General features: G+C 43.8%; 1 protein-coding gene across 1 annotated transcript in view; it reads left to right on the plus strand.

Moving 5' to 3' along the window:
* The window catches only part of LOC134342448 (coiled-coil domain-containing protein 177-like), a 67,567-nt gene extending 46,412 nt beyond the window's left edge, over positions 1 to 21,155 (plus strand). The window contains exon 3 of the mRNA XM_063040585.1: positions 12,036 to 21,155. Coding sequence (XP_062896655.1) covers positions 12,036 to 12,987 — 952 coding nt within the window. The 3' untranslated portion in view covers positions 12,988 to 21,155. The remainder of the gene's footprint in view (positions 1 to 12,035) is intronic.
* Positions 21,156 to 21,583: the final 428 nt, after the last annotated feature.

The raw sequence follows: 21,583 nt of genomic DNA on the forward strand, positions 1-21,583 counted from the left end.
TAATGAATTTCATAATTTCAGGACCCCCAACCCATTTGTAAATAGAAGTAACATATTTCACTAAGGGAATAGACACAATACTCTGTTTCCCAGTGCATCATATGCCAGTCTACTTTTGGGTTTCCCGGTTCTCAGACCTTCTTATTACTCATGCCTTACAGCAAGCTAACTGAACTCAGCTTCATCCCCAGTTACATTGGAACCCAGCTTCCCTTCACTGTCTAGCACATGTCTGCCTGCCCACTGCTAAGTCCTTCCACGCTACATCTAAGTCAAGGTTGGGAGATTTGGGAATCTTTTCATCAATGCTTGGGAAATTTGCATAAGGTACATATACTAAACCCCCATTTCCTCATCCTCTGAGTCCGGACAGCATTCAGTGGTTGGATCCTTTTCAGGTCTTTTCATTGAAGATCTCCTGCTGTGCAGAAATTTCCTTCTAGGTGTAGGTTCCATATCAGGCTCTGGGTCAACACGTACCTCCTGCCTTAGGGGTAAAAGGTGATTATGATGGAAATTTTGATAGGGCTATTCCCATCTTCTGGTTTCACCCGGAAAACTGGCACATTTGGCATCTGGCTTCCACTACATATGGCGTACGCACCCAGAGGTCAGTCAACTTGTGCTTCCCTGGTAGCCCCAAATTTCTTATTAAAACTCCGTCTCCAGGCTTCAGTTGAGAGAACCTAATCTTTTGATCATATTTCCCCTTGTTTCCTTGAATTTGCTTGGTAGCAGAGACTGTTGCTAGCTCATAAGCCTTTTGCAGTTCTTTTTTCATGTCAGACACATACTTGAGGTGCGTCTTCTGTGGCAAGTTTTCACTGCCAACTCCAAAGCAGAGATCTACAGGTAATCTCGCTTCACGCCTGAACATCAAATAGTATGGCATGTATCCGGTAGCTTCACTAAATCAAGTGGCCCCACAGTCTGCAAGTGAGATAATGGAGCACCTATTGTAGGCAGCGTCTTCCTCCAAATTCATTGGATGCACGACCTACAGTACTTTTCAACCTCAGGCTTCATTTGGGGCCAATAGAACCGATCTCAGACCAATCCATAGGTCTTGTCAAACCCCAAATGACCTGAAACTTCATGAAGTGACTTCAACACGGTCCTCCGATGCTTCTCGGGCAAAACTAACTGGGAACGCCGAGGCCTGTCTAGAGAAGACATGACCATTTATAAAACCTGGTTCAACTCCAGTTTGCCCCATTCTCTCATCATTAGGAGTATGGTAGGGTGTTTCGTCTTGGGCCATATCCCATTTTTTCAACAGATGATCAAATGGCACCTATACAAGGGTCATCTTGCTGGGCTGCTGCCAGTTCTGCAGGACTCAAGGCAGACAACTTCTTTGTATCCAGAGTGGTCAAGTTGCAATAAGCTTGTGGAATGGCACAACCAGAGGCTCCCAAATGATCCACAGCTCCATCATGCCGTAGCCTTGCCTCTGATTTCCCCTCTGTGGAAAACTGGCACATTGCTTTAACACCAGAGACGGGAATGCTATCCCTCTGTCGTCCATTTCCAGTACCTCGTGTGAACATTGGGACAACTCATCCTCATCAGTGTTCTGGCTCTCTGGCTGATATTTCAAGCGGTTAACACCGCCAACCAACAGTGACCTGTGAAATCCAACTTTACCATACTACTACTACATCGAGTCAGGCCAAGGGGGCCGGTGTCGGGCACAAATGGTCAGGATGTAAGTCAGTGGATTGTTGTCAGTCCTCACTTCAGACTTGTCACTTAACTTACCCACCACAGCCCATTTCAATGCCAGAAACTCCAATTTGTGCATAGGATAGTTTTGTTTGGAGGGTGACAGATTCCTTCCGATGAAAGCAACAGCTCTCAATACTTTGCCCTGGTTCTGATATAGAACACCACCTAAACCCTCACGGCTGGTGTCGGTATGCAGTGCATACGGCAATGGGGTTTGCAAAGGCAAACACAAGTGTTTTAGTCAGTTGAAAGGCCTCTCCACATTTTGCATCCCATCTTTCCCTGAAAGGCTAAGATAAACAACCCCCTCTCCTTCCTTTCTTCCCCAAGTGAGGGTAACCACGCAGAAGCTGATTCAAAGGGTGGCTTACTTTGGAATAGTCCTTCACAAGTCTTCCAGCAGTACCCACAGAATCCAAGGAATAAGCATAGGGCACTCACATTCTTGGGCCTTAGCCATGTGGTCACTGCCTCTATCTTGGATCTGCAGCTACTTCATCCTGTGAGACTATGCACCAATGTAGTTAACTGACGTCTTCCTGAACTGGCACTTGTCCTGTGACAGTTTTAACTCTTCAGCTTTCAGGTGGTCTAGCACCTTCAGTAGCCTCATCTCTTGCTCCCCCAGGGTAGACTCGAACACAATGAGATCATCCAAGTACACCAGTAACTCAAGCAAGTTCATGGCCCCAGTAGTCTTCTCCATGACATGTTGGAAAGTAGACAGTGTTTCTGATGTGCCCCGGGGCATGCTTTCAAACTGAAAGTATCCAAGTAGACATATGAATGCAGTCTTCTCTTTGTCAGCCTCACTTATGGGTATCTGATAACACCCACTCTTTAGGTCCAACACACTGAACCATTTTGCTCCACTCAGACAGGCCAGAACATCCTCGGATCTATTGTCAGGACTGTACGTTGGTTCAATGTCCAATAGTCAACACATATTTGTACCTTCCATTCTTCTTCCTCACCACCACTATGGGTGACGCATAGTGATAACTCCAGCTTCTTTCAGTTTCAGCAGATGCTGCTGAACATAAGACCATAAGATAATAGGAGCAGAAGTAGGCCATTCAGCCCATCAAGTCTGCTCCAGCATTCAGTCATGGTCTGATTCAATTCTTCCAGTCATCCCCACTCCCCTGCCTTCACCCCATACCCTTTGATGCCCTGGCTAATCAAGAACCTATCTATCTCTGCCTTAAATACACCCAATGACTTGGCCTCCACAACTGCTCATGGCAATAAATTCCACAGATTTACCACTCTCTGGTTAAAGTAATTTCTCCACATCTCAGTTCTAAAAGGATGTCCTTCAGTCCTGAAGTTGTGCCCTCTTGTCCTAGAATCCCTTACCATGGGAAGTAACTTTGCCATATCTAATCTGTTTAGGCCTTTTAACATTCGGAATGTTTCTATGATATCTCCCATTATTCTCCTGAACTCCAGGGAATACAGCCCAAGAGCTGCCAGCCATTCTTCATTTGGTAACCCTTTCATTCCTGGAATCATTCTTGTTATCATTCTTGGAATCTTCCACCTCCGCTGGTGCTAGCCATCGCGACCTTTCTCTGAAAGGGGTGTCCTCAGTCACTCGGATTAGCATGGCCAGTACTCTTGGAACAACCCACATCAAACTCATCAGTAGAAAAAACATCTTTGAACTTCAACATCTTCTTCGTTAGTCCCCTTTTCCATCCCTCTGGTACTGGGGAGTCACCAAAGTTGAATGGCTTTGCTGTTAACTTTCCTGTTCTAGGAGATTGTCTCTCTCCTGGTTTTTCACCAGAAAACTCAATATTACGGTCACCAGAAAAAGATATGCCATTGGCATCCTACGTCTAAGGTGATCCTGACAATCACTGTTGTCTTGTTTATATGTACAGTGGAAGGTTTCTGTAATTCAGGTCTCACCAGCACCCCAGCAGGTAAGCATGACTCTTCTCCATGAATCTCCAGAGCATACACCAGGAAGGCCTCAGCATCAGTATTCCAGGGAATTTGGGGTTTCCCATCACTCGAGCTACTTCCCCAGGATGTAACGTGACAGGTTTGGGCTGGGAGTACCATACATTTCCTTGTTTATGCTCATCATCCTGCTTAGGAGGAATTTGCACCTTCTCAAAAACAGCGCTGAACACCAGGTGAATAGACAAGGGAAGGACACATCTTATGAGACATCTTCAAGTGCTTAAAGCAATCATGTCGTGTGACAGCGTGCCCTTCATAACTTGTTCTATCTTTAATTGATTTATCTCAGCCAGTTGAATGGCCCCTTTATGACACAAGCAATGCAAGTGTCTCTCTAACCTGAAAATGTAGGCAGTAGATTTCTCCCCTTTCTCCTGGAATGTGTGCCTGAACCTCATCATAAATTCTGCTGAGCTGACCGTCGTGCCAAAAACATTTTCTAACACTTGCATCTAGCCCATGGATGGGAACTCCAATTTGAGTGGATGTTGTGTAATTACTGCCCAAACACAATTATCAGTCGGCAAGAAATAACAGATTGTACACTGCATACAATTATAAAGAATGTGTATTTACTAATTTCAGCTTTATCAAGCAGTTATTAAGAGAAAGAAAATAAAAAATAAATAAAAGGGCCTGTAGCAGTTAAACCAGTCTAAATGTGCACATAGTATTGGAGCTCGTATTGTCCAAACTCCAGATATCGCCGTTACTCACAGTGCTGAATTCTCATCATCAGATACCGGTAGAGCTTCCCATTTGCACCCCATCTTGCAAAGCACTCCTTGCAATCGCATCTTCCCGTTGGATCGAATCCTATGCCTGTCTCTCCCGATCTTCTCTGCATCTCCCGCCAAGAGATCTTGACTCCACCAATGTCCGTCACAAGTCTGTCCACCCAGCTCTCTCTAGAACCTTCTCCCAATTCTACCATCCTGATTGACTGGTGATGATGTTCAACATTTCCTAGTTGAACATTGTAGCCCCTTATCTTTAGCTGAAACCAAAACATTCTACCAGCAGGACACACTGCTTTAAGAGAAAGCTACTAAATGAAATGCTCTAGAGCATTAGTGGCAAAAATCTTAGCCAGGGCATTACACAGTCATTCACTTGTGTATTTGTGGGTCACCCTGACTGTAAATGGGGTGTGTAATAACCACCTCCCCCTCTATATGGGACTGTGTAGGTTCTCTCCCCAGGTCATAGTGCTAGATCTGTCTTTGTGCTTGTCGCAATAAAGACGTCATTTGAGATGAACGAGCTTTTCTCGTCTGTCATCATGGACCGAATGTTCACCAGGTTATTTTGTTGCATGTGAATCATGAGAAAGGTGCCATACTGTATAAATGCAGGTCTTTCTCACCATTTGTATAGATGTGTAATATACAGTCCAATAGTTTGACTATATTAATATATATAAATCCAGAATATAAAACTACGATAGGAAAAAATAAAAGCCCGGCAGTATCAGCACACGAGAGATGAGTGTATGGTTAAAGGCTGAAACTTCAGTACCATACTGAAGGTGGACTGCAGTGTTGGAAGATGCAGTCTGAAACATAGGAGAATTGGAGTGACCTTATTAAAGTGTTCAAAATTATGGAAGGCATAGATAAGGCAGATGGTAACAATTTTTCCCCAGGGCAGGAGTGTCCAAAACTAGGGGGCAAAAGTTTTAGGTGAGAGGGGAAAGGATCTGAGGGACGTCTTTTTCATGCAGAGTGTGGTGAGCATATGGAATGAGCTACACACACAAAATGCTGGAGGAACTCAGCAGGCCAGGCAGCATCTATGGGAAAAAGAAATATAGTCAATGTTTGGGCTGAAACCCTGGAGGAAAGGGTTATCAGGACTGGAGGAAAAAAAGCTGAGTAGATTTGAAAGGCGGGGTGAGGGGAGAGAGAAACGCCAGGCAATAGGTGAAACTTGGAGGGGGAGGGATGAAGCAAAGAGCTTGGAGGTTGATTGGTGAAAGAGAGACAAGTTGATGGAAGAAAGAAGAAAAGGGGAGGGGAGGAGCACCAGAGGGAGGTGATGGGTGGGCAAGGAGATGACATGAGAGAGGGACAAGGGGACGGGAAATGGTGAAGGGGTGGGATGGTGGCGTTACTGGAAGTTTGAGAAATCGATGTTCATGCCATCAGGTTGGAGGCTACCCAAATGGAATATAAGGTGTTGTTCCTCCAACGTAAGTGTGGCCTTATGGAATTAAAATGGGTGGCCACTGGGAGATCCCGCTTGTACTGGTGGATGGAACATAGATGTTTGGTGAAGCGGTCTCCCAATCTAAGTCTGGTCTCACCAATGTACAGGAGGCCGCACCAGGAGCATTGAACACATTAAGTAACCCTAACAGACTCAGAGGTGAAGTGTTGCCTCACCTGGAAGGACTGTTTAGGGCCCTGGATGGTAGTGAGGGAGGAGGTGTAGAGGCAGGTGTAGCACTTGTTTTGCATAAGTGCCAGGAGGGAGATCAGTGGAGAGGAACGAATGGACAACGGAGTCACGTAGGGAGCGATCCCTGCGGAAAGCAGAAAGTGGGGTGGGGGTGGGGAGGAAAAGATGTGTTTGGTGGTGGGATCTTTCTCACTTTCTTTGACTTTCTTATGTCCTGCATCTTTGACTTTATCACGTCCTGCAAGGATCGGAAAATATCCTGTCTACAGACCACAGAACCTGTTGACTCCAACGCCGGCAGGCCTGGATCCCTCCAGACCGCGATCTCTGCTGCTGATCTCAACGGCTCTAATCGACTTTAGAGCAGACTCAAAACCCAGACTCCACCGCCATCAATGCAGGTTCCAGCAACCTCGGACGTCACCAAAATGCCAATTGCGCAACTTCCAGCTGGGTCTTCACACACTGCTGCTGGAACCTCTGTTTCCCCTTTCCCCTTTCCCCACCACCACTCTACAATCCTGTCTCTCTCAGCTCCCACCACCAGCTCCTGGGTCCTTGGAGACTCCATCTTCCTCTGACCCCACCATCCCTGAATCTTCCAACCCCCTTCTTCCTCCCCCCCCCGATGTCAGCTCTCATCCATGCTGGGTTTTTACCATTCCCTCCGACCTTCCTTCTCTGAGTCAGAACATTCTGTCCTTAGTAAGGGCCTCACTTTTGTTCCCCTGCACCCATACCTCAGTGAGTTCCGTACCATCACGACACTGAGCTCTTCTTCTGGCGCCTCTGTCTCCGAGTCTATTTCTTTGGCAAAAACTTTCCACCCCACACCAATGACCCCTTCTCCTGTCTTCAACTCTCCTCTTCTTCCTGGACACCCTGCCCTGGTCTTCTTCCTGCTCTGGACTTTTTCAGTGCCAACTGCTAATGGGACATTAACTGTCTAGACTTTAACACTCCTCTGTCCTATTCCAGCCTCACTCCTTCTCAGAAGAAGAATCAGAATCAGGTTTATTATCACCGGCATGTGTTGTGAAATTTGTTAACTTAGCAGCAACAGTTCAATGCAATACGTAATATAGAAGAAAACAAACAAATAAGTAAATCAATAACAGTATACATATATTGAATAGATTAAAAGTTGTGCAAAAAACGGAAATATATATTAAAAAGGTGAGATAATGTTCAGAGGTTCAATATCCATTTAGGAATTGGATGGCAGTGGGAAGAAGCTGTTCCTGAATCACTGAGTATGTGCCTTCAGGCTTCTGTATCTCCTACTTGATGGTAACAGTGAGAAAAGGGCATGCCCTGGTGCTGGAGGTCTTTAATAATGGACGCTGCCTCTCTGAGACACCACTCCTTGAAGATGTCCTGGGTACTTTGTAGATTAGTACCCAAAATGGAGTTGGCTAAATTTACAACCCTCTGCAGCTTCTTTCGGTCCTGTGCAGTAGCTCCCTCCCCCCATACCAGACAGTGATGCAGCCTGTCAGAATGCTCTCGAAGGTAAGTCTATAGAAGTTTTTGAGTGTTTTTGTTGACATACCAAATCCCTTCAGACTTCTAATGAAGTATAGTCGTTGTCTTGCCTTCTTTATAACTGCATCAGGATGTTGGGACTAGGTTAGGTCCTCAGAGATCTTGGCACCCAAGAACTTGAAGCTACTCACCTTCTCCACTTCTGATCCCTCTATGAGGATTGGTATGTGTTCCTTCATCTTACCTTCCCTGAAGTCCACAATCAGCTCTTTCGTCTTACTGACGTTGAGTGCCGGGTTGTTGCTGCGACACCACTCCACTAGTTGGCATATGTCGTTCCTGTACGCCCTCTTGTCACCATCTGAGATTCTACCAACAATGGTTGTATCATCAGCAAATTTATAGATGTTATTTGAGCTATGCTTAGCCACACAGACATGGGTATAGAGAGAGTAGAGCAGTGGACTAAGCACACACCCCTGAGGTTCACCAGTGTTGATCATCAGTGAGGAGGAGATGGTATCACCAACCTGCACAGATTGTGGTCTTCCAGTTAGGAAGTCAGGGATCCAATTGGAGAGAGAAATACAGAGGCCCAGGTTCTGTAACTTCTCAATCAGGATTGTGGGAATGATGGTGTTAAATGCTGAGCTGCAGTCGATGAACAGCATCCTGACATAGATGTTTGTGTTGTCCAGGTGGTGAAGAGCCATAGAGATTGCATCTGCCGTTGACCTATTGTGGTGATAGGCAAATTGCAGTGGGTCCAAGTCCTTAATGAGGCAGGAGTTCAGTCTAGTCATGACCAACCTCTCAAAGCATTTCATCTCTGTAGATGTGAGTGCTACCAGGCGATAGTCATTAAGACAGCTTATATTATTCTTCTTAAGCACTGATATAATTGTTGCCTTTTTGAAGCAAGTGGGAACTTCTGCCTGTAGCAGTGAGAAATTGAAAATGTCCTTGAATACTCCTGCTAGTTGGTTGGCACAAGTTTTCAGAGCCTTACCAGGTACTGCATCATGACCTTCTGCCTTGTGAGGGTTCAGCCTCTTTAAAGACAGCCTAACATGGGCGTCTGAGACAGAGATCACAGGGTCACTGGGTGCAGCAGGGATTTTCACAGCTGTGGTTATATTCTTCCTTTCAAACCTTGTTCGAAATTTTCTCTTTGCCCTTGAAATAGCTCACCACAAATCATACCTGGTTTTCTGGTACAGACCTGGGTCACCAGACTTAAATGCCATAGATCTAGCCTTCAGCAGACGACATACCTCCTGGTTCATCCACGGCTTTTGGTTTGGGAATGTACAGCAAATCTTTGTAGGCACACACTCATCTACACTGGTTTTAATGAAGTCGGTAACAACTGCAGCATACTCATCCAGGTTTGAAGATGAATCCCTGAATACAGTCCAGTCCACCGATTCAAAGCAGGCCTGTAAGCGCTCCTGTACTTCCCTTGTCCATACCTTCTTGTTCCTCACTACTGGTGCTGTAGTCTTCACTCTTTCAGGAGTAACAGTGGTCCAGTATGTTTTTTCCTCAAGTGATCTGTAGATGGTAATTGCTTAGTGATTTTTTCAGACTGGCCTGGTTAAAATCCCCCAAAACGATGATGAAGGCATTGGGGTGCATTGTTTTGTGCATTTTGATCCCATTGCTCAGATCATCCAAAGCCTGACTGACATTGGCCTGAGGTGTAATATATACTGCTACCAAAATGACTCCGGAAATCTCCCGCAGTAGGTAAAAAGGACTGCTAGATATTCCAGGTCTGGTGAGCAGAATTGGGGCAGCACTGATATATTTGTGCACCAAGAAAGGTTGATCATGAGGCACATTCCTCGACCTCGGCTTTTGAGAGATTCTACAGATCTATCCTGATAGTGTATAGTAAACCCATTGATCTGAATTGCTGCATCCTGTACGCAAGGGGTTAACCAGGATTCCGTGAAACGTAGGACACACATAGTCCTAATGTCCCTCTGATTCAGCACCCTAGCTCTGAGATCAATTTTATTCACCAGAGACTGCACGTTTGCCAGCAAGATAGTCAGTATTGGGAGTTTAAAACCCCGTTTCCATAAATGCACTTGTATCCCTGACCTGCACCCACGTTTCCTACATGGGATCCGGTGAAGAGTCTGTCCACAATCAGCATTGTTTCCGTCAATTTTAAGCAGCGATAGTTTGTTTAAGTGCATTAAGACATCTTTGTTGACTGTACTGACCTTGGAAGCAGTTGTGCTTTTTAGCTGTATCAACCTGAAACGAGAATATTTAATCATATCCATTGAGAGTTCTGCTACACAAGTTGGCCCTAGGCACCCCGGAAGTAGAGGTTCTATCTCCACTCCCTCCGCATTAATCATCATCAAACCTGCAGGTAAGGGAGGTGCTGTCGTAGTCTGGTGAACTGACCTCTACCTTGCTGAGGCCCAGTGCCAACTTTCAGGCACCTCCTCTTACTTACCCATCGAATAGGACCCCACTAAGAAACAGCAGGCCATTCTCTCCCACACCATCAGCAACCTTATCGACTCTGGTGATCTCCCATCCACTGCCATCAACTTCATAGTCCCCACACCCCGCATCTCCCGTTACTACCTCCTACCCAAAATCCACAAACCTGCTTGTCCAGGTAGACTCATGGTTTCAGTTTGTTCCTGCCCCACTGAACTCATATCTGCATACCTAGACTCTGATTTATCCCCCTGGTTCAGTCCTCTCCCCCCTACATCCATTACACCTCACATGGTCTTGATCTTTTCAAGGATTTCAGGTTCCCCGGCCCCCATCATCTTCTTTTCACTATGGATGTCCTGTCCCTATACACCTCCATCCCCCACCAGGAAGGCCTCAAAGCCTCTGTTTCTTTCTGGACACCAGACCCAACCAGTTCCCCTCCACCACCACTCTCCTCCACCTAGGGGAACTTGTCCTTACTCTAAATAATTTCTCCTTTGGGTCCTCCCACTTCCTTCAAACAAAAGGGGTAGGCACGGGCACTTGCATGAGTTCTAGCTAAGCCTGCCTGTTTGTTGGCTACGTGGAATAGTTCATGTTGCAAGCCTACACTGGTAACTGACCCACACTTTTCCTACACTGCATCGACGACTGCTTTGGTGCCTCCATGTCCAGCACATAATTCTCTGAAACTTCCGCCACCTCCAACTGGATCCCACCACCAAACACATCTTTCCCTCCCCTCACTTTCTGCTTTCCACAGGGATCGCTCCCTATGCGACTCCCTTGTCCATTCATCCCTCCTTACTGATCTCCCTCCTGGCACTTATCCTTGCAAGCAGAACAAGTGCTTCACCTGCCCCTACACCTCCTCCCTCACTACCATTCAGGGCCTCAAACAGTCCTTCCAGGTGAGGCAACACTTCACCTGTGAGTCTGTTGGGGTCACGTACTGTGTTTGGTACTCCTGGTGTGGCCTCTTGTATATCGGTGAAACCCAACATAGATTGGGAGATCGCTTCCCTGAGCATCTGTGCTCCGTCTCCCAGAACAAGCAGGATCTCCCAATTTTAATTCCACTTCCCATTCCCATTCTGGTATGTCCATCCATGGCCTCCTCCACTGTCGGGATAAGGCCACACTTAGGTCGGAGGAACAACACCTTGTATCCCGTTTGGATAGCCTCCAACCTGATGGCATGAACATCGATTTCTCAAACTTCCAGTAATGTCTCCACCCACCCCTCCCTTCACCATTTCCCATCCCCTTGTCCCTCTCTCATGATATCTCCTTGCCCACCCATCGCCTCCCTCTGGTGCTCCTCCCCGCTTTCTTTTTTCTTCTGTGGCCTTCTGCCTCTTTCACCATTTAACTTCCCAGCTCTTTGCTTCATCCCTTCCTCTCCAGGTTTCACCTATCACCTGGTGTTTCTCTCTCCCCAGATCTACTCCTCAGCTTTTTTTCTCCAGTCCTGCCCAAGGGTTTTGGCCCAGAGTCTCGACTGTACTTTTTTTTCATAGATGTTGCCTGGCCTGGAGTTCTTCCAGCATTTTGTGTGTGTTGCTCAGCTTTCCGGCATCTGCAGACTTTCTCTTATTTGTGATATGGAATGAGTTGTTAGGTAAAGTGGTTGAAGCAGGTTCAATAGAACCATTTAAGAAGCACTTGGATAGGTACTTAGAAGATCTGAGCCAAATGCTGGAGATTAGGACTAGCAAAGTGGGCACCATGGTCAGCATATATTGGTTGTGTTGAAGGGTCTTTATCCCTGCTACATTGCTCTATATCTTTTAGGTGAGATACTGGACTATTGTTTTGTCTGCTAAAGAGATCTGAAGATGTAAGGATCTTGTGCATTATTCAGAGCATAACAAGAACTTTGTAATTGTAATTGTTTTTTGTAATAAAAATTCTTTGGAATATGAAAGATGCCATATTAACACGGATCCTATAGTAAAATGGTGCACTTGCATTCACAGGTGGAAAAAAGAGCAAGAAATGAGACAGTTCAAGATACAGCAGGAAATAACACAGATGGCTGAGCTCCGAGAGAAGGATGCCATTTTGAAAGAAAGCAAGTGGAAGATGTTAGCTGAGAAACAAAACATTAAAAAAAGGGAAAAACTAGATCAAGCTAAGTATGAAGCTGAAATGCGTAAGTCTCAGCAGAAGCAACTATGGAAGCAAACAGAAGCCATCAAGCAAGATAGCAAGGAGCACGAAGTACAGGTGTTACAGGCAAAGCTGTCAAAAGCCGCCCAGAAACGGCTTCTGAAAGAAATGAGCAATCAGAATAGAATTAAAATGGAGAATGAGCATGAGAAGCTAAAGCACATGATGCTGAAAAATGAGATTGACAACCTGACCAAAACTGAGGAGTTGATGGTGAGGATGACACTAGAGAGAAAGTTTTTAAAATTTAAGGAAAACCACAAACATTTGCTGGAAGAAAGAAAAAGAATGCTGAAAGAAAAGGCAATTAAGGAAGAACACCAGATACTGCAAGCCAAGCTAAAGGCGGAAAAACTAGAACAGGAGCAGAAAGAACGCAAGGAAGTGTTGGCTGAAATCTCTGAACTTAAAATTGAACAAGCCCAGAAAACTGTGTTGAAGAGCATCCAGAATAAAGTCCTGCAGGCTCAAAAGAGCAGATCAGAAAAGGAGAAGATCCACCAGCAGATCAAAAAAAGGGTTGAGGAGCAGGAGGAAGTATACAGGCAAGCAATGAAAGCAACTATTGAGAAGAAAGACAAGAGAACTGAAGAAATTTTGAAAGTAAAGGAAGCAACTATTGAAGAGTCCCGTCAAGCTGCCAGGGCAGCCTTCCAAATGAGGGAGCGAGTGAGAGAGCATATCAACAGCCGGTCTTTTGATCAGATGGCTATGGAAGCTGAGCTTTGGGCCAGCTTGGTGAAAAAGATAGCATATTAATATCTGAAAATCAGTAAGTAGCTAGAATGGTAATTTTCCTTAGTAGATATGTTCCTGTGTAAAGGGAATGATTTTGGGCTTTGAATTTAAGACAAAATTTCTTTTTACTTTTAGACAAGGCATAAACATGGACACTTGTGTATTGGTTCATTGTAGACCATGGGATAATTAGTTTTCTCAAGGAAGTTAAATATTTTGGGGATCTATTCCAAGAAGTGTTCCGTGAATTTTGATATGTGGCAGGATTACAGTTAAGTGAAAATTCCTGAGGCATTTTCATGACCACATTCATAAATGAGTGTTTTGAAGCTGTAGAAAATATTGGCCCTATTGTCAACTAGACAGTGCTTTACTTGAGAATGATTTGATACCATGTCCACAGAGCAAGTCCCTGTGTTGCTTTTCAGGAGGGAAAATCTGTGAACTTAGGGCCATCCATAAGAGATGTCATTTTCATCGCATTTAAACTCTTTTCTTGTGCAATGCTCCAGTCACTGGCACAACAAACAATTTGCAGGAGGGACTCAGTAGGTTAAGAGGCATCTGTTGGGTGTGTATGGGAGGGAGGAATTATCAATGTTTCATTTTGAGTACCTGCATCAGGACTGAGGGTGGAGAGGTAAAAATGGCTGGTATAAAGAGGAGGGGGAGCTGGTAAGACAGACGCCAGAGGTGATCGGTGGACTGTGGTGGACTTAAAGGATGACAAACTGATTGAGCCAGATAGGGAAGGGTATGGGTTTTGGAGAGGAGAGAAAATACAAACAGGGTGACCTGAGGAGGACTGGAAGAAGAAGTGTAGAGAGAGAGCGAGAATGTGTTCTTTCTTCTTATCTCCTTCCAATCCTCCTTGTGTTCCTCTGTTCCTTTCCCCAATGCTCCAACTCCAACATTCATCTCCATCCCCCTGCCCATTACACCCACCTACTACCAACACATTTCAACCACTAGTTCTTCCTTTCCCCGTATGGTTCTGGATCTTCCTGCCCTTCACCTCTCCCCTAATCATTTCCACTATCATCACCCTATTTGTCAAATTCCAGCACTAGTAGCCTTTGTGTTCCTGCTTATCACCCTCCAACATCTGTCTCTACCTCCATTCTCAGCCTTCCCTCCCCACTCACTTCTTGGCTCCACCCTCCTTTCTTTGCCTGCCTCTATTATATCTCCCAACTCCACTCCTGCCCTCTTGTTCTTGGCTCGGTCTGCATAGTCAACATAGTCTCCCCAACATAGTCTCTTCATTCAGCATAGTCTCCCCTACCCATCACACCTCTTCTAGCCATCATCCTGGTCTGACCATTCCTTCTCCCCGGTTGGGTTGAGTTGTTCTCCGATCTAGGCAATTTACTTGCAAACGTTTCATCCCCATGCAAGGAGATAATGTCAGTGACCTGCTGATTGTGGTATGTCCTCTTGAATACTTGGCCTGCATATACTTCTCAATCAGCTGATTTCAGAAACCCATTTGTGATGTGGGGAGGAGGTCTTATTGTTGATTGGTTGTGTGGTGAACTTTGTGCGTTGTGGTCTGGAATTTTGCCCACATTGACGTAAATAGGATCGAGGTCTACATGTTTGTTTACAGAATTTTTAGTGGAAAACCACACTTCTCTTGTATGCTGTGTGTTTGCTTGCACCATGACTTTCACTGATGCCCAGTCAAATTTGTGCCCTTTTCAATCTTTGTGAGTAGAGATTAGGGAGATTTAGTCGTGTTGCTTTACAGCCAGTTGATGTTCATGGACCCTTGTTTTCTCCCCGTTTGACTGACATAATGTTTGCTGAAGTCCCTGCATTAGAACTCGTAGACCAAATTGGTCCTGTCTAATAGCTTGATTTATTCTTTTGATCTGCAAAGTACTCTCCTCAATGATGTTCTTGGCTTGTGCACAACTGAAATTCTCTGTTCTTGGAGCAGTCGGGCCATTATCTCCAAGATATTTGGAATGTATGGAAGGACAACCCGTTTGGTTGCTTCTTGGTTGGTGCGCTGTCAACTTCATAGGCATCTTTGTATGAAATTCTGCTGGTATCGTTTCATGCAAATATTTGAAGAGGTGTTTCTCCTTCTTGTCCTTCAGTTACACTGTGCTGCAGTTTGTCTCTGCTCTTCGGAACAAAGTTTCGATACAGCTCTTCTTCTGTACATACGGTGGTTGCTTTGATAATTTAGGATCTGATCTGTATGCATTCCCTTACAATAAATGGAAGTGTCCAAAGTGCCATTTGTGTTTCTACTGACAAGCACATCCAAGGATGCTTGTTTCTTCTCAGTTTCTGATTCCGTTGCGAACTTAATATTGTCGAACGTATCATTGATTAATTTATAAGTTCTTTCGGTTTCGCTGTATTTTACTATGACAAAGTATCATCAACATAAATGACCACTTCTTCCTCCTACCACTTTATACAGGTCATCTGCCCTCTCCACCCATAATTCTGATGCAGGATTTTGACTCAAAGCATTGAGAATTTCTCCTCACCCTATACAGATGCTGTGAGTTCCTCAAACTAATTGTTTGTTGCTCTAAGTTCTAGCATCTGTGGTTGCTTGTAACTCTCTGGTCATTAGCTATTGTGACGGTGTACAAGGGAAGATAAAGATATTTTTAATTTTGCAGAAGCCTGATCTTGGTCAAGCTATGCAAGAGCTGAAAGCTTCCACACTGCTGTACATCTGATTGCTAGTCCCTCCTTTAGTCTTCTGTTTTACCCCATACCTACCCCCTCACCTGCTGCTCCTTTAGTCTTGTGTTTTACCCCATACCTACCCCCTCACCTACTGCTCTGTTCAAAACCGTTATCTGAGTGTAATTGGACATCAGCATTGAAGGTGTTGGGCTGGGAGAGGATGCTAGCATTAGTTTGATTATCTTGCCAGGAAATTATAATTTACTGAGGTAGTGCTGATATCTTTCCATTGCTTTCAAGTGCCTTTTAGCAGTAGTCCATGTCACACAAATGCATAGTATGGCAGGATCACTGCGGCCTAGGAAAGATGAACTGTGTACTGAATTTGAAATCTTGATTATCGTTCATTCTGTTCCCAAGTTGTCCAAAGGCTTCTGTGGCACACAAAGGGTTAAATTCCTTTGATATCTGCTTTCATTGAGAAGTTGCCCACAGAAATATGAAAAGGTCGGATTACAGTCAGTTACTTGGCACTTCAAGCTTGCTTCACTGTTCAGTATGATCATGGCTGATTGTCTACCTCAATGTTATATTCTTGTTTCTTTCTCCACGTTCACTGATGACTTTGTGCCTAGAAATATATCTACCTTCTCTTTAAATATATTCATAACTTGACCTCTATAACCTTCCAATTCCACAGGTTTACCACACTGGGTGAAGAAATTTCTCCCCTCTGACCAAAATGTTTTGTATCATGTGCTGGGACTGTGGCTCCTTGTCCTGATCTCCTCAATCAGAGGAAACATGCCCCCTGCATCTAACCTGTTTTTTAAATATATATTTCTGTGCAATTTCCTTCTGAACTTGAGTCCAGCCTGTCCTCAAACAGTGGTCTTACTGCCCCAGGAATCAAGTGTAGAGGACTATCTTTACACTCTCTCTAAACTGGTTACAACACAGCTCTGTATAATTGTGGTGAGATCCACATCCCTTTGTACATCAATATTTCCCTTCTATTATTATTTAAATAATGCTCAATCTTTACAGTTTCTTGCTTAAATGGTACCTTTGTGTTTATGCAAATTATACGGTATCTGCCTTAAACTGACAGTCAAATTTTTTTCATATCATCACAACACATAGACACATAGAAACATAGAAAATAGGTGCAGGAGTAGGCCATTCGGCCCTTCAAGCCTGCACCGCCATTTATTATGATCATGGCTGATCATCCAACTCAGAACCCTGCACCAGCCTTCCCTCCATACCCCCTGATCCCCATAGCCACAAGGGCCATATCTAACTCCCTCTTAAATATAGCCAATGAACTGGCCTCAACTGTTTCCTGTGGCAGAGAATTCCACAGATTCATCACTCTCTGTGTGAAGAAGTTTTTCCTAATCTCAGTCCTAAAATGCTTCCCCCTTATCCTCAAACTGTGACCCCCTCGTTCTGGACTTCCCCAACATCGGGAACAATCTTCCTGCATCTAGCCTGTCCAATCCCTTTAGGATTTTATACGTTTCAATCAGATCCCCCCTCAATCTTCTAAATTCCAACGAGTACAAGCCTAGTAGTTCATCCAGTCTTTCTTCATATGAAAGTCCTGCCATCCCAGGAATCAATCTGGTGAACCTTCTTTATACTCCCTCTATGGCAAGGATGTCTTTCCTCAGATTAGGGGACCAAAACTGCACACAATACTCCAGGTGTGGTCTCACCAAGGCCTTGTACAACTGCAGTAGTACCTCCCTGCTCCTGTACTCGAATCCTCTCGCTATAAATGCCAGCATACCATTCGCCTTTTTCACCGCCTGCTGTATCTGCATGCCCACTTTCAATGACTGGTGTATAATGACACCCAGATCTCGTTGCACCTCCCCTTTTCCTAATCGGCCACCATTCAGATAATAATCTGTTTTCCTATTTTTGCCACCAAAGTGGATAACTTCACATTTATCCACATTAAATTGCATCTGCCATGAATTTGCCCACTCACCCAACCTATCAAAGTCACCCTGCATCCTCTTAGCATCCTCCTCACAGCTAACACTGCCGCCCAGCTTCGTGTCATCCGCAAACTTGGAGATGCTGCATTTAATTCCCTCATCCAAGTCATTAATATATATTGTAAACAACTGGGGTCCCAGCACTGAGCCTTGCAGTACCCCACTAGTCACTGCCTGCCATTCTGAAAAGGTCCCGTTTGTTCCCACTCTTTGCTTCCTGTCTGCTAACCAATTCTCTATCCACATCAATACCTTACCCCCAATACCGTGTGCTTTAAGTTTGCACACTAATCTCCTGTGTGGGACCTTGTCAAAAGCCTTTTGAAAATCCAAATATACCACATCCACTGGTTCCCCCCATCCACTCTACTAGTTACATCCTCAAAAAATTCTGAGATTCGTCAGACATGATTTTCCTTTCACAAATCCATGCTGACTTTGTCCGATGATTTCACCGCTTTCCAAATGTGCTGTTATCACATCTTTGATAACTGACTCCAGCAGTTTCCCCACCACTGACGTTAGGCTAACCGGTCTATAATTCCCCGGTTTCTCTCTCCCTCCTTTTTTAACAAGTGGGGTTACATTAGCCACCCTCCAATCCTCAGGAACTAGTCCAGAATCTAACGAGTTTTGAAAAATTATCACTAATGCATCCACTATTTCTTGGGCTACTTCCTTAAGCACTCTGGGATGCAGACCATCTGGCCCTGGGGATTTACCTGCCTTTAATCCCTTCAATTTACCTAACACCACAACCCTACTAACATGTATTTCGCTCAGTTCCTCCATCTCACTGGACCCTCTGTCCCCTACTATTTCCAGAAGATTATTTATGTCCTCCTTAGTGAAGACAGAACCAAAGTAGTTATTCAATTGGTCTGCCATGTCCTTGCTCCCCATAATCAGTTCACCTGTTTCTGTCTGTAGGGGACCTACATTTGTCTTTACCAGTCTTTTCCTTTTTACATATCTATAAAAGCACAATTCACAGCCCTGTTCCCAACAGCAAGGTTTATGTCATTGGCAAACTTGTCAGCGTCTGTAGATAAAGAGCAGTAAGCAGCCTGCTGGAGGAACTCAGCAGGCTGAGTGGCATCTGTGGAGGGGAAGGAGGTTAAAAAACAGGGGCATTCTTTTTAAAATATTTGGGTGAAAAATTGTGGAAAATCTTTTCTCTAGTGGCGTGGAAGTTCAAATTCTGCATGCAAGGGTTGTGGAATTGGAACTCATTGCCGGAAAGTAGAGCCAGGAGTCCTCATCACATTTAAATAATACTTGAAGGATTCCATGCCACCAGAGCTGCAGTCCTAATGCTGTAAGGTGGATTTGGCCTGAATTGCTTCTTTGACAAGAATTGAAATGATGGATGAATGGCCACCTCCTGTGCTGTAAATTTGCTATGAAGAGACAGATTACTATTCTGTTATGTAGAACCTTGATGGAAGTTTCATTAACTTGACTTTGTTTAAAAGTTGGAGAAACAGAAGTCTGTTTCCAGTAATTACTGTTTTTATCAGATGTCAGTCAGTACATTCCGATGTTCATCTCCTGTCATGTACTATATTTTTATAATTTCTTAAATGGTTGGTGGCTGTCACTTAAGCAACTGTGTTGGACCCTTGTTGTTCAACTGTAGATTGTGCAAGTCTTCAAAATAACGATCGTAGCTTGTTAACGTTTGCACTGATAGTGGCCAATATTGAGAGATATTTTGATGAGTCAGCCTTTATGTCTACTTTGCATGAGGTTACTGTAGTTTCTGGCTTCTTTAAAAATTCTTTGTATTCCTAACATTTGTGATGTAATACTGTATGTCCATTTGTTTTTAGTAGAAGACAGGAGCTCTAAGAATCAGCATAGTGAACCTGATGCACAAAATGCTTTTAGATTCTTAAATGTAGTCTATGTGTGGGATGTAATGGAACTGAAGCTTGCACTCAGTGGAATGATAATAAAGTTGAGAACCAAGTTATTTCCATTAAGAAAAACAAATATTTTACCCACTAATGCAATTAATTTCCATCTGACCTTCATTTAAGCTCTTATCCTTTAAAATCATATTTGTTTTTTTTTGTTTTGCTGCGACTTTGTAGGATATTGTAGCATTGGTGATGACTCTCCACTATGAGGGCAGGAACTCCAACTGTAACATATGAATTAATTACCAACAGAATCTGATACAGTAAGACCAACCAAATCACTGATGAATATGTGATAGTGATTTGGCACAAGTATTAAATGGTCTACACCTGTCTCCTGCAGGCATTTACCTAGTTTGTGTAGTACGATGATATAGGTCCAATCTATGAAGCCTTGAAATCAAAACTGTTCCATTAAACAACTGCAAACTATCTTGTTTTCCCCATTTACTGACTTCCTCCTTTTCATCAGGACTTCTTTGTGCCATGAACCATTCTGCTGCCAGGGCCTGGAAGGTGACCAGGTACCTGAAGTTCTCCTGTGGCTTTATTTTGTCTCAGTAAATTTGCATGTGATGTTGTTAGGGAAAGAATTTGACCTTAAAAACTTCCCATGTTGCATGTTTTTGCTCTGTATGTTATGTGGCATTGGTAATCTTTTTGCAAAGCTATCAGCACAATTCCTGGGATTTTCAGTAGAATTTAAGATGGAGAGTAATTATAAAATCAGCTTATGATATCTCTGGCTCAAATGGTTGTGCATTTGACTCCTCCAGCCATTTGAGCCCATGTTCTACAAATCTTATTGGAGAAATGCATAGAATATCTGTATCTTCTGTTGTCTGGGTATTCTTCTGCTGACCTGGATATTATTCTCCCAAATAATACAGTTGGAAACTTAAGAACTATGTAATGTTAACGTATTTGTGAGTCCTTGTAGCATGCAAATAGCTGCTGCATTTGCCTCTAATATTGCACTTCAATATACATATTTTTGTCAAACACTTTCAAAGGTGTTGGTGCTTTTAATGAGGGAGTAAGTGACAATATTGGAATGTTTAGTTAAGCAGATGGCTAATTTAACAATGACTTTTTTAGATTTTCAGAGTCGCACTTTGCACATTTAGTCAGATGCATTTTATTAAAACATTAGAATTTTCACCTAACTTTAGTCTGAATTTAAGATCATGACTGTTTTATATATTGGGTGCTACAGAGAAGTTGTGGAACCGACTAGTAACTTTGCCATTTGAAGGCCACAGGGATTTCTTGTTTATGTAGTACAATTTTGTCATGTTCTGGTGGGGTCAAAATGTGCAATTGGAGTCATTGGTTTATGGTGACAATAAATCAAATGTTTGTTTTATTAGGTGTGTCTTGTGAAACACTGTGTGGAATTCCATCTAGACTAAACTGGTGGCCTTTTTTGGTGATTTATCAGGTGCATAGAACCATAGCCCCTCTCTCCCCCCTTGGTAAGGTAGTACACTGTTCCTAATATGGGGACTTTTATTTCCCATGTCAATGTATATAGTTATATTTAAATAAGTCATGTGGTATTTTTATACACAGAGGCTTTCCTTAAAGCAATTTTATTTTTATCAAGGACTGGTGCCTCTGTATATCTTGTAATATTGTTTGACTTTGTCTTTTGTTTCATTTATTATTGTTTGACAAAATACTTTCAATAAAATATTCTTAATCAAAACTCTGCTTGTTTGTAAACCTGGTTGAGCAGGTTTGCTTGGTCTTACCTGTTGTTAGATGTTTGAAATTATTGTGGAGGTCTCGGTGTCCTTTTTTTGGCAAGGAATGGGATGCATTTCTTTGGTGACCTGCCTAGGTTCAGGGGGCAACTTGTTCCACTGGTTCTGTGGGTCTGAGTTGGCTGATGAGGGAGCGCTGAAGTGTAAAGTGGTGTATGCCTTCTCTGGCTCCCAGTTCAGAGTCATGGTTCTCAATACTATCCCTAATGCATCTTCTCTACTTCACGTATTTGTGGTTCCAAGGTTCACAGGTGTCAATGGAGAT

This window comes from Mobula hypostoma, chromosome 2 (genome assembly GCF_963921235.1).
Source record: "Mobula hypostoma chromosome 2, sMobHyp1.1, whole genome shotgun sequence".
In the NCBI taxonomy this organism is placed as follows: Eukaryota; Metazoa; Chordata; class Chondrichthyes; order Myliobatiformes; family Myliobatidae; genus Mobula; species Mobula hypostoma.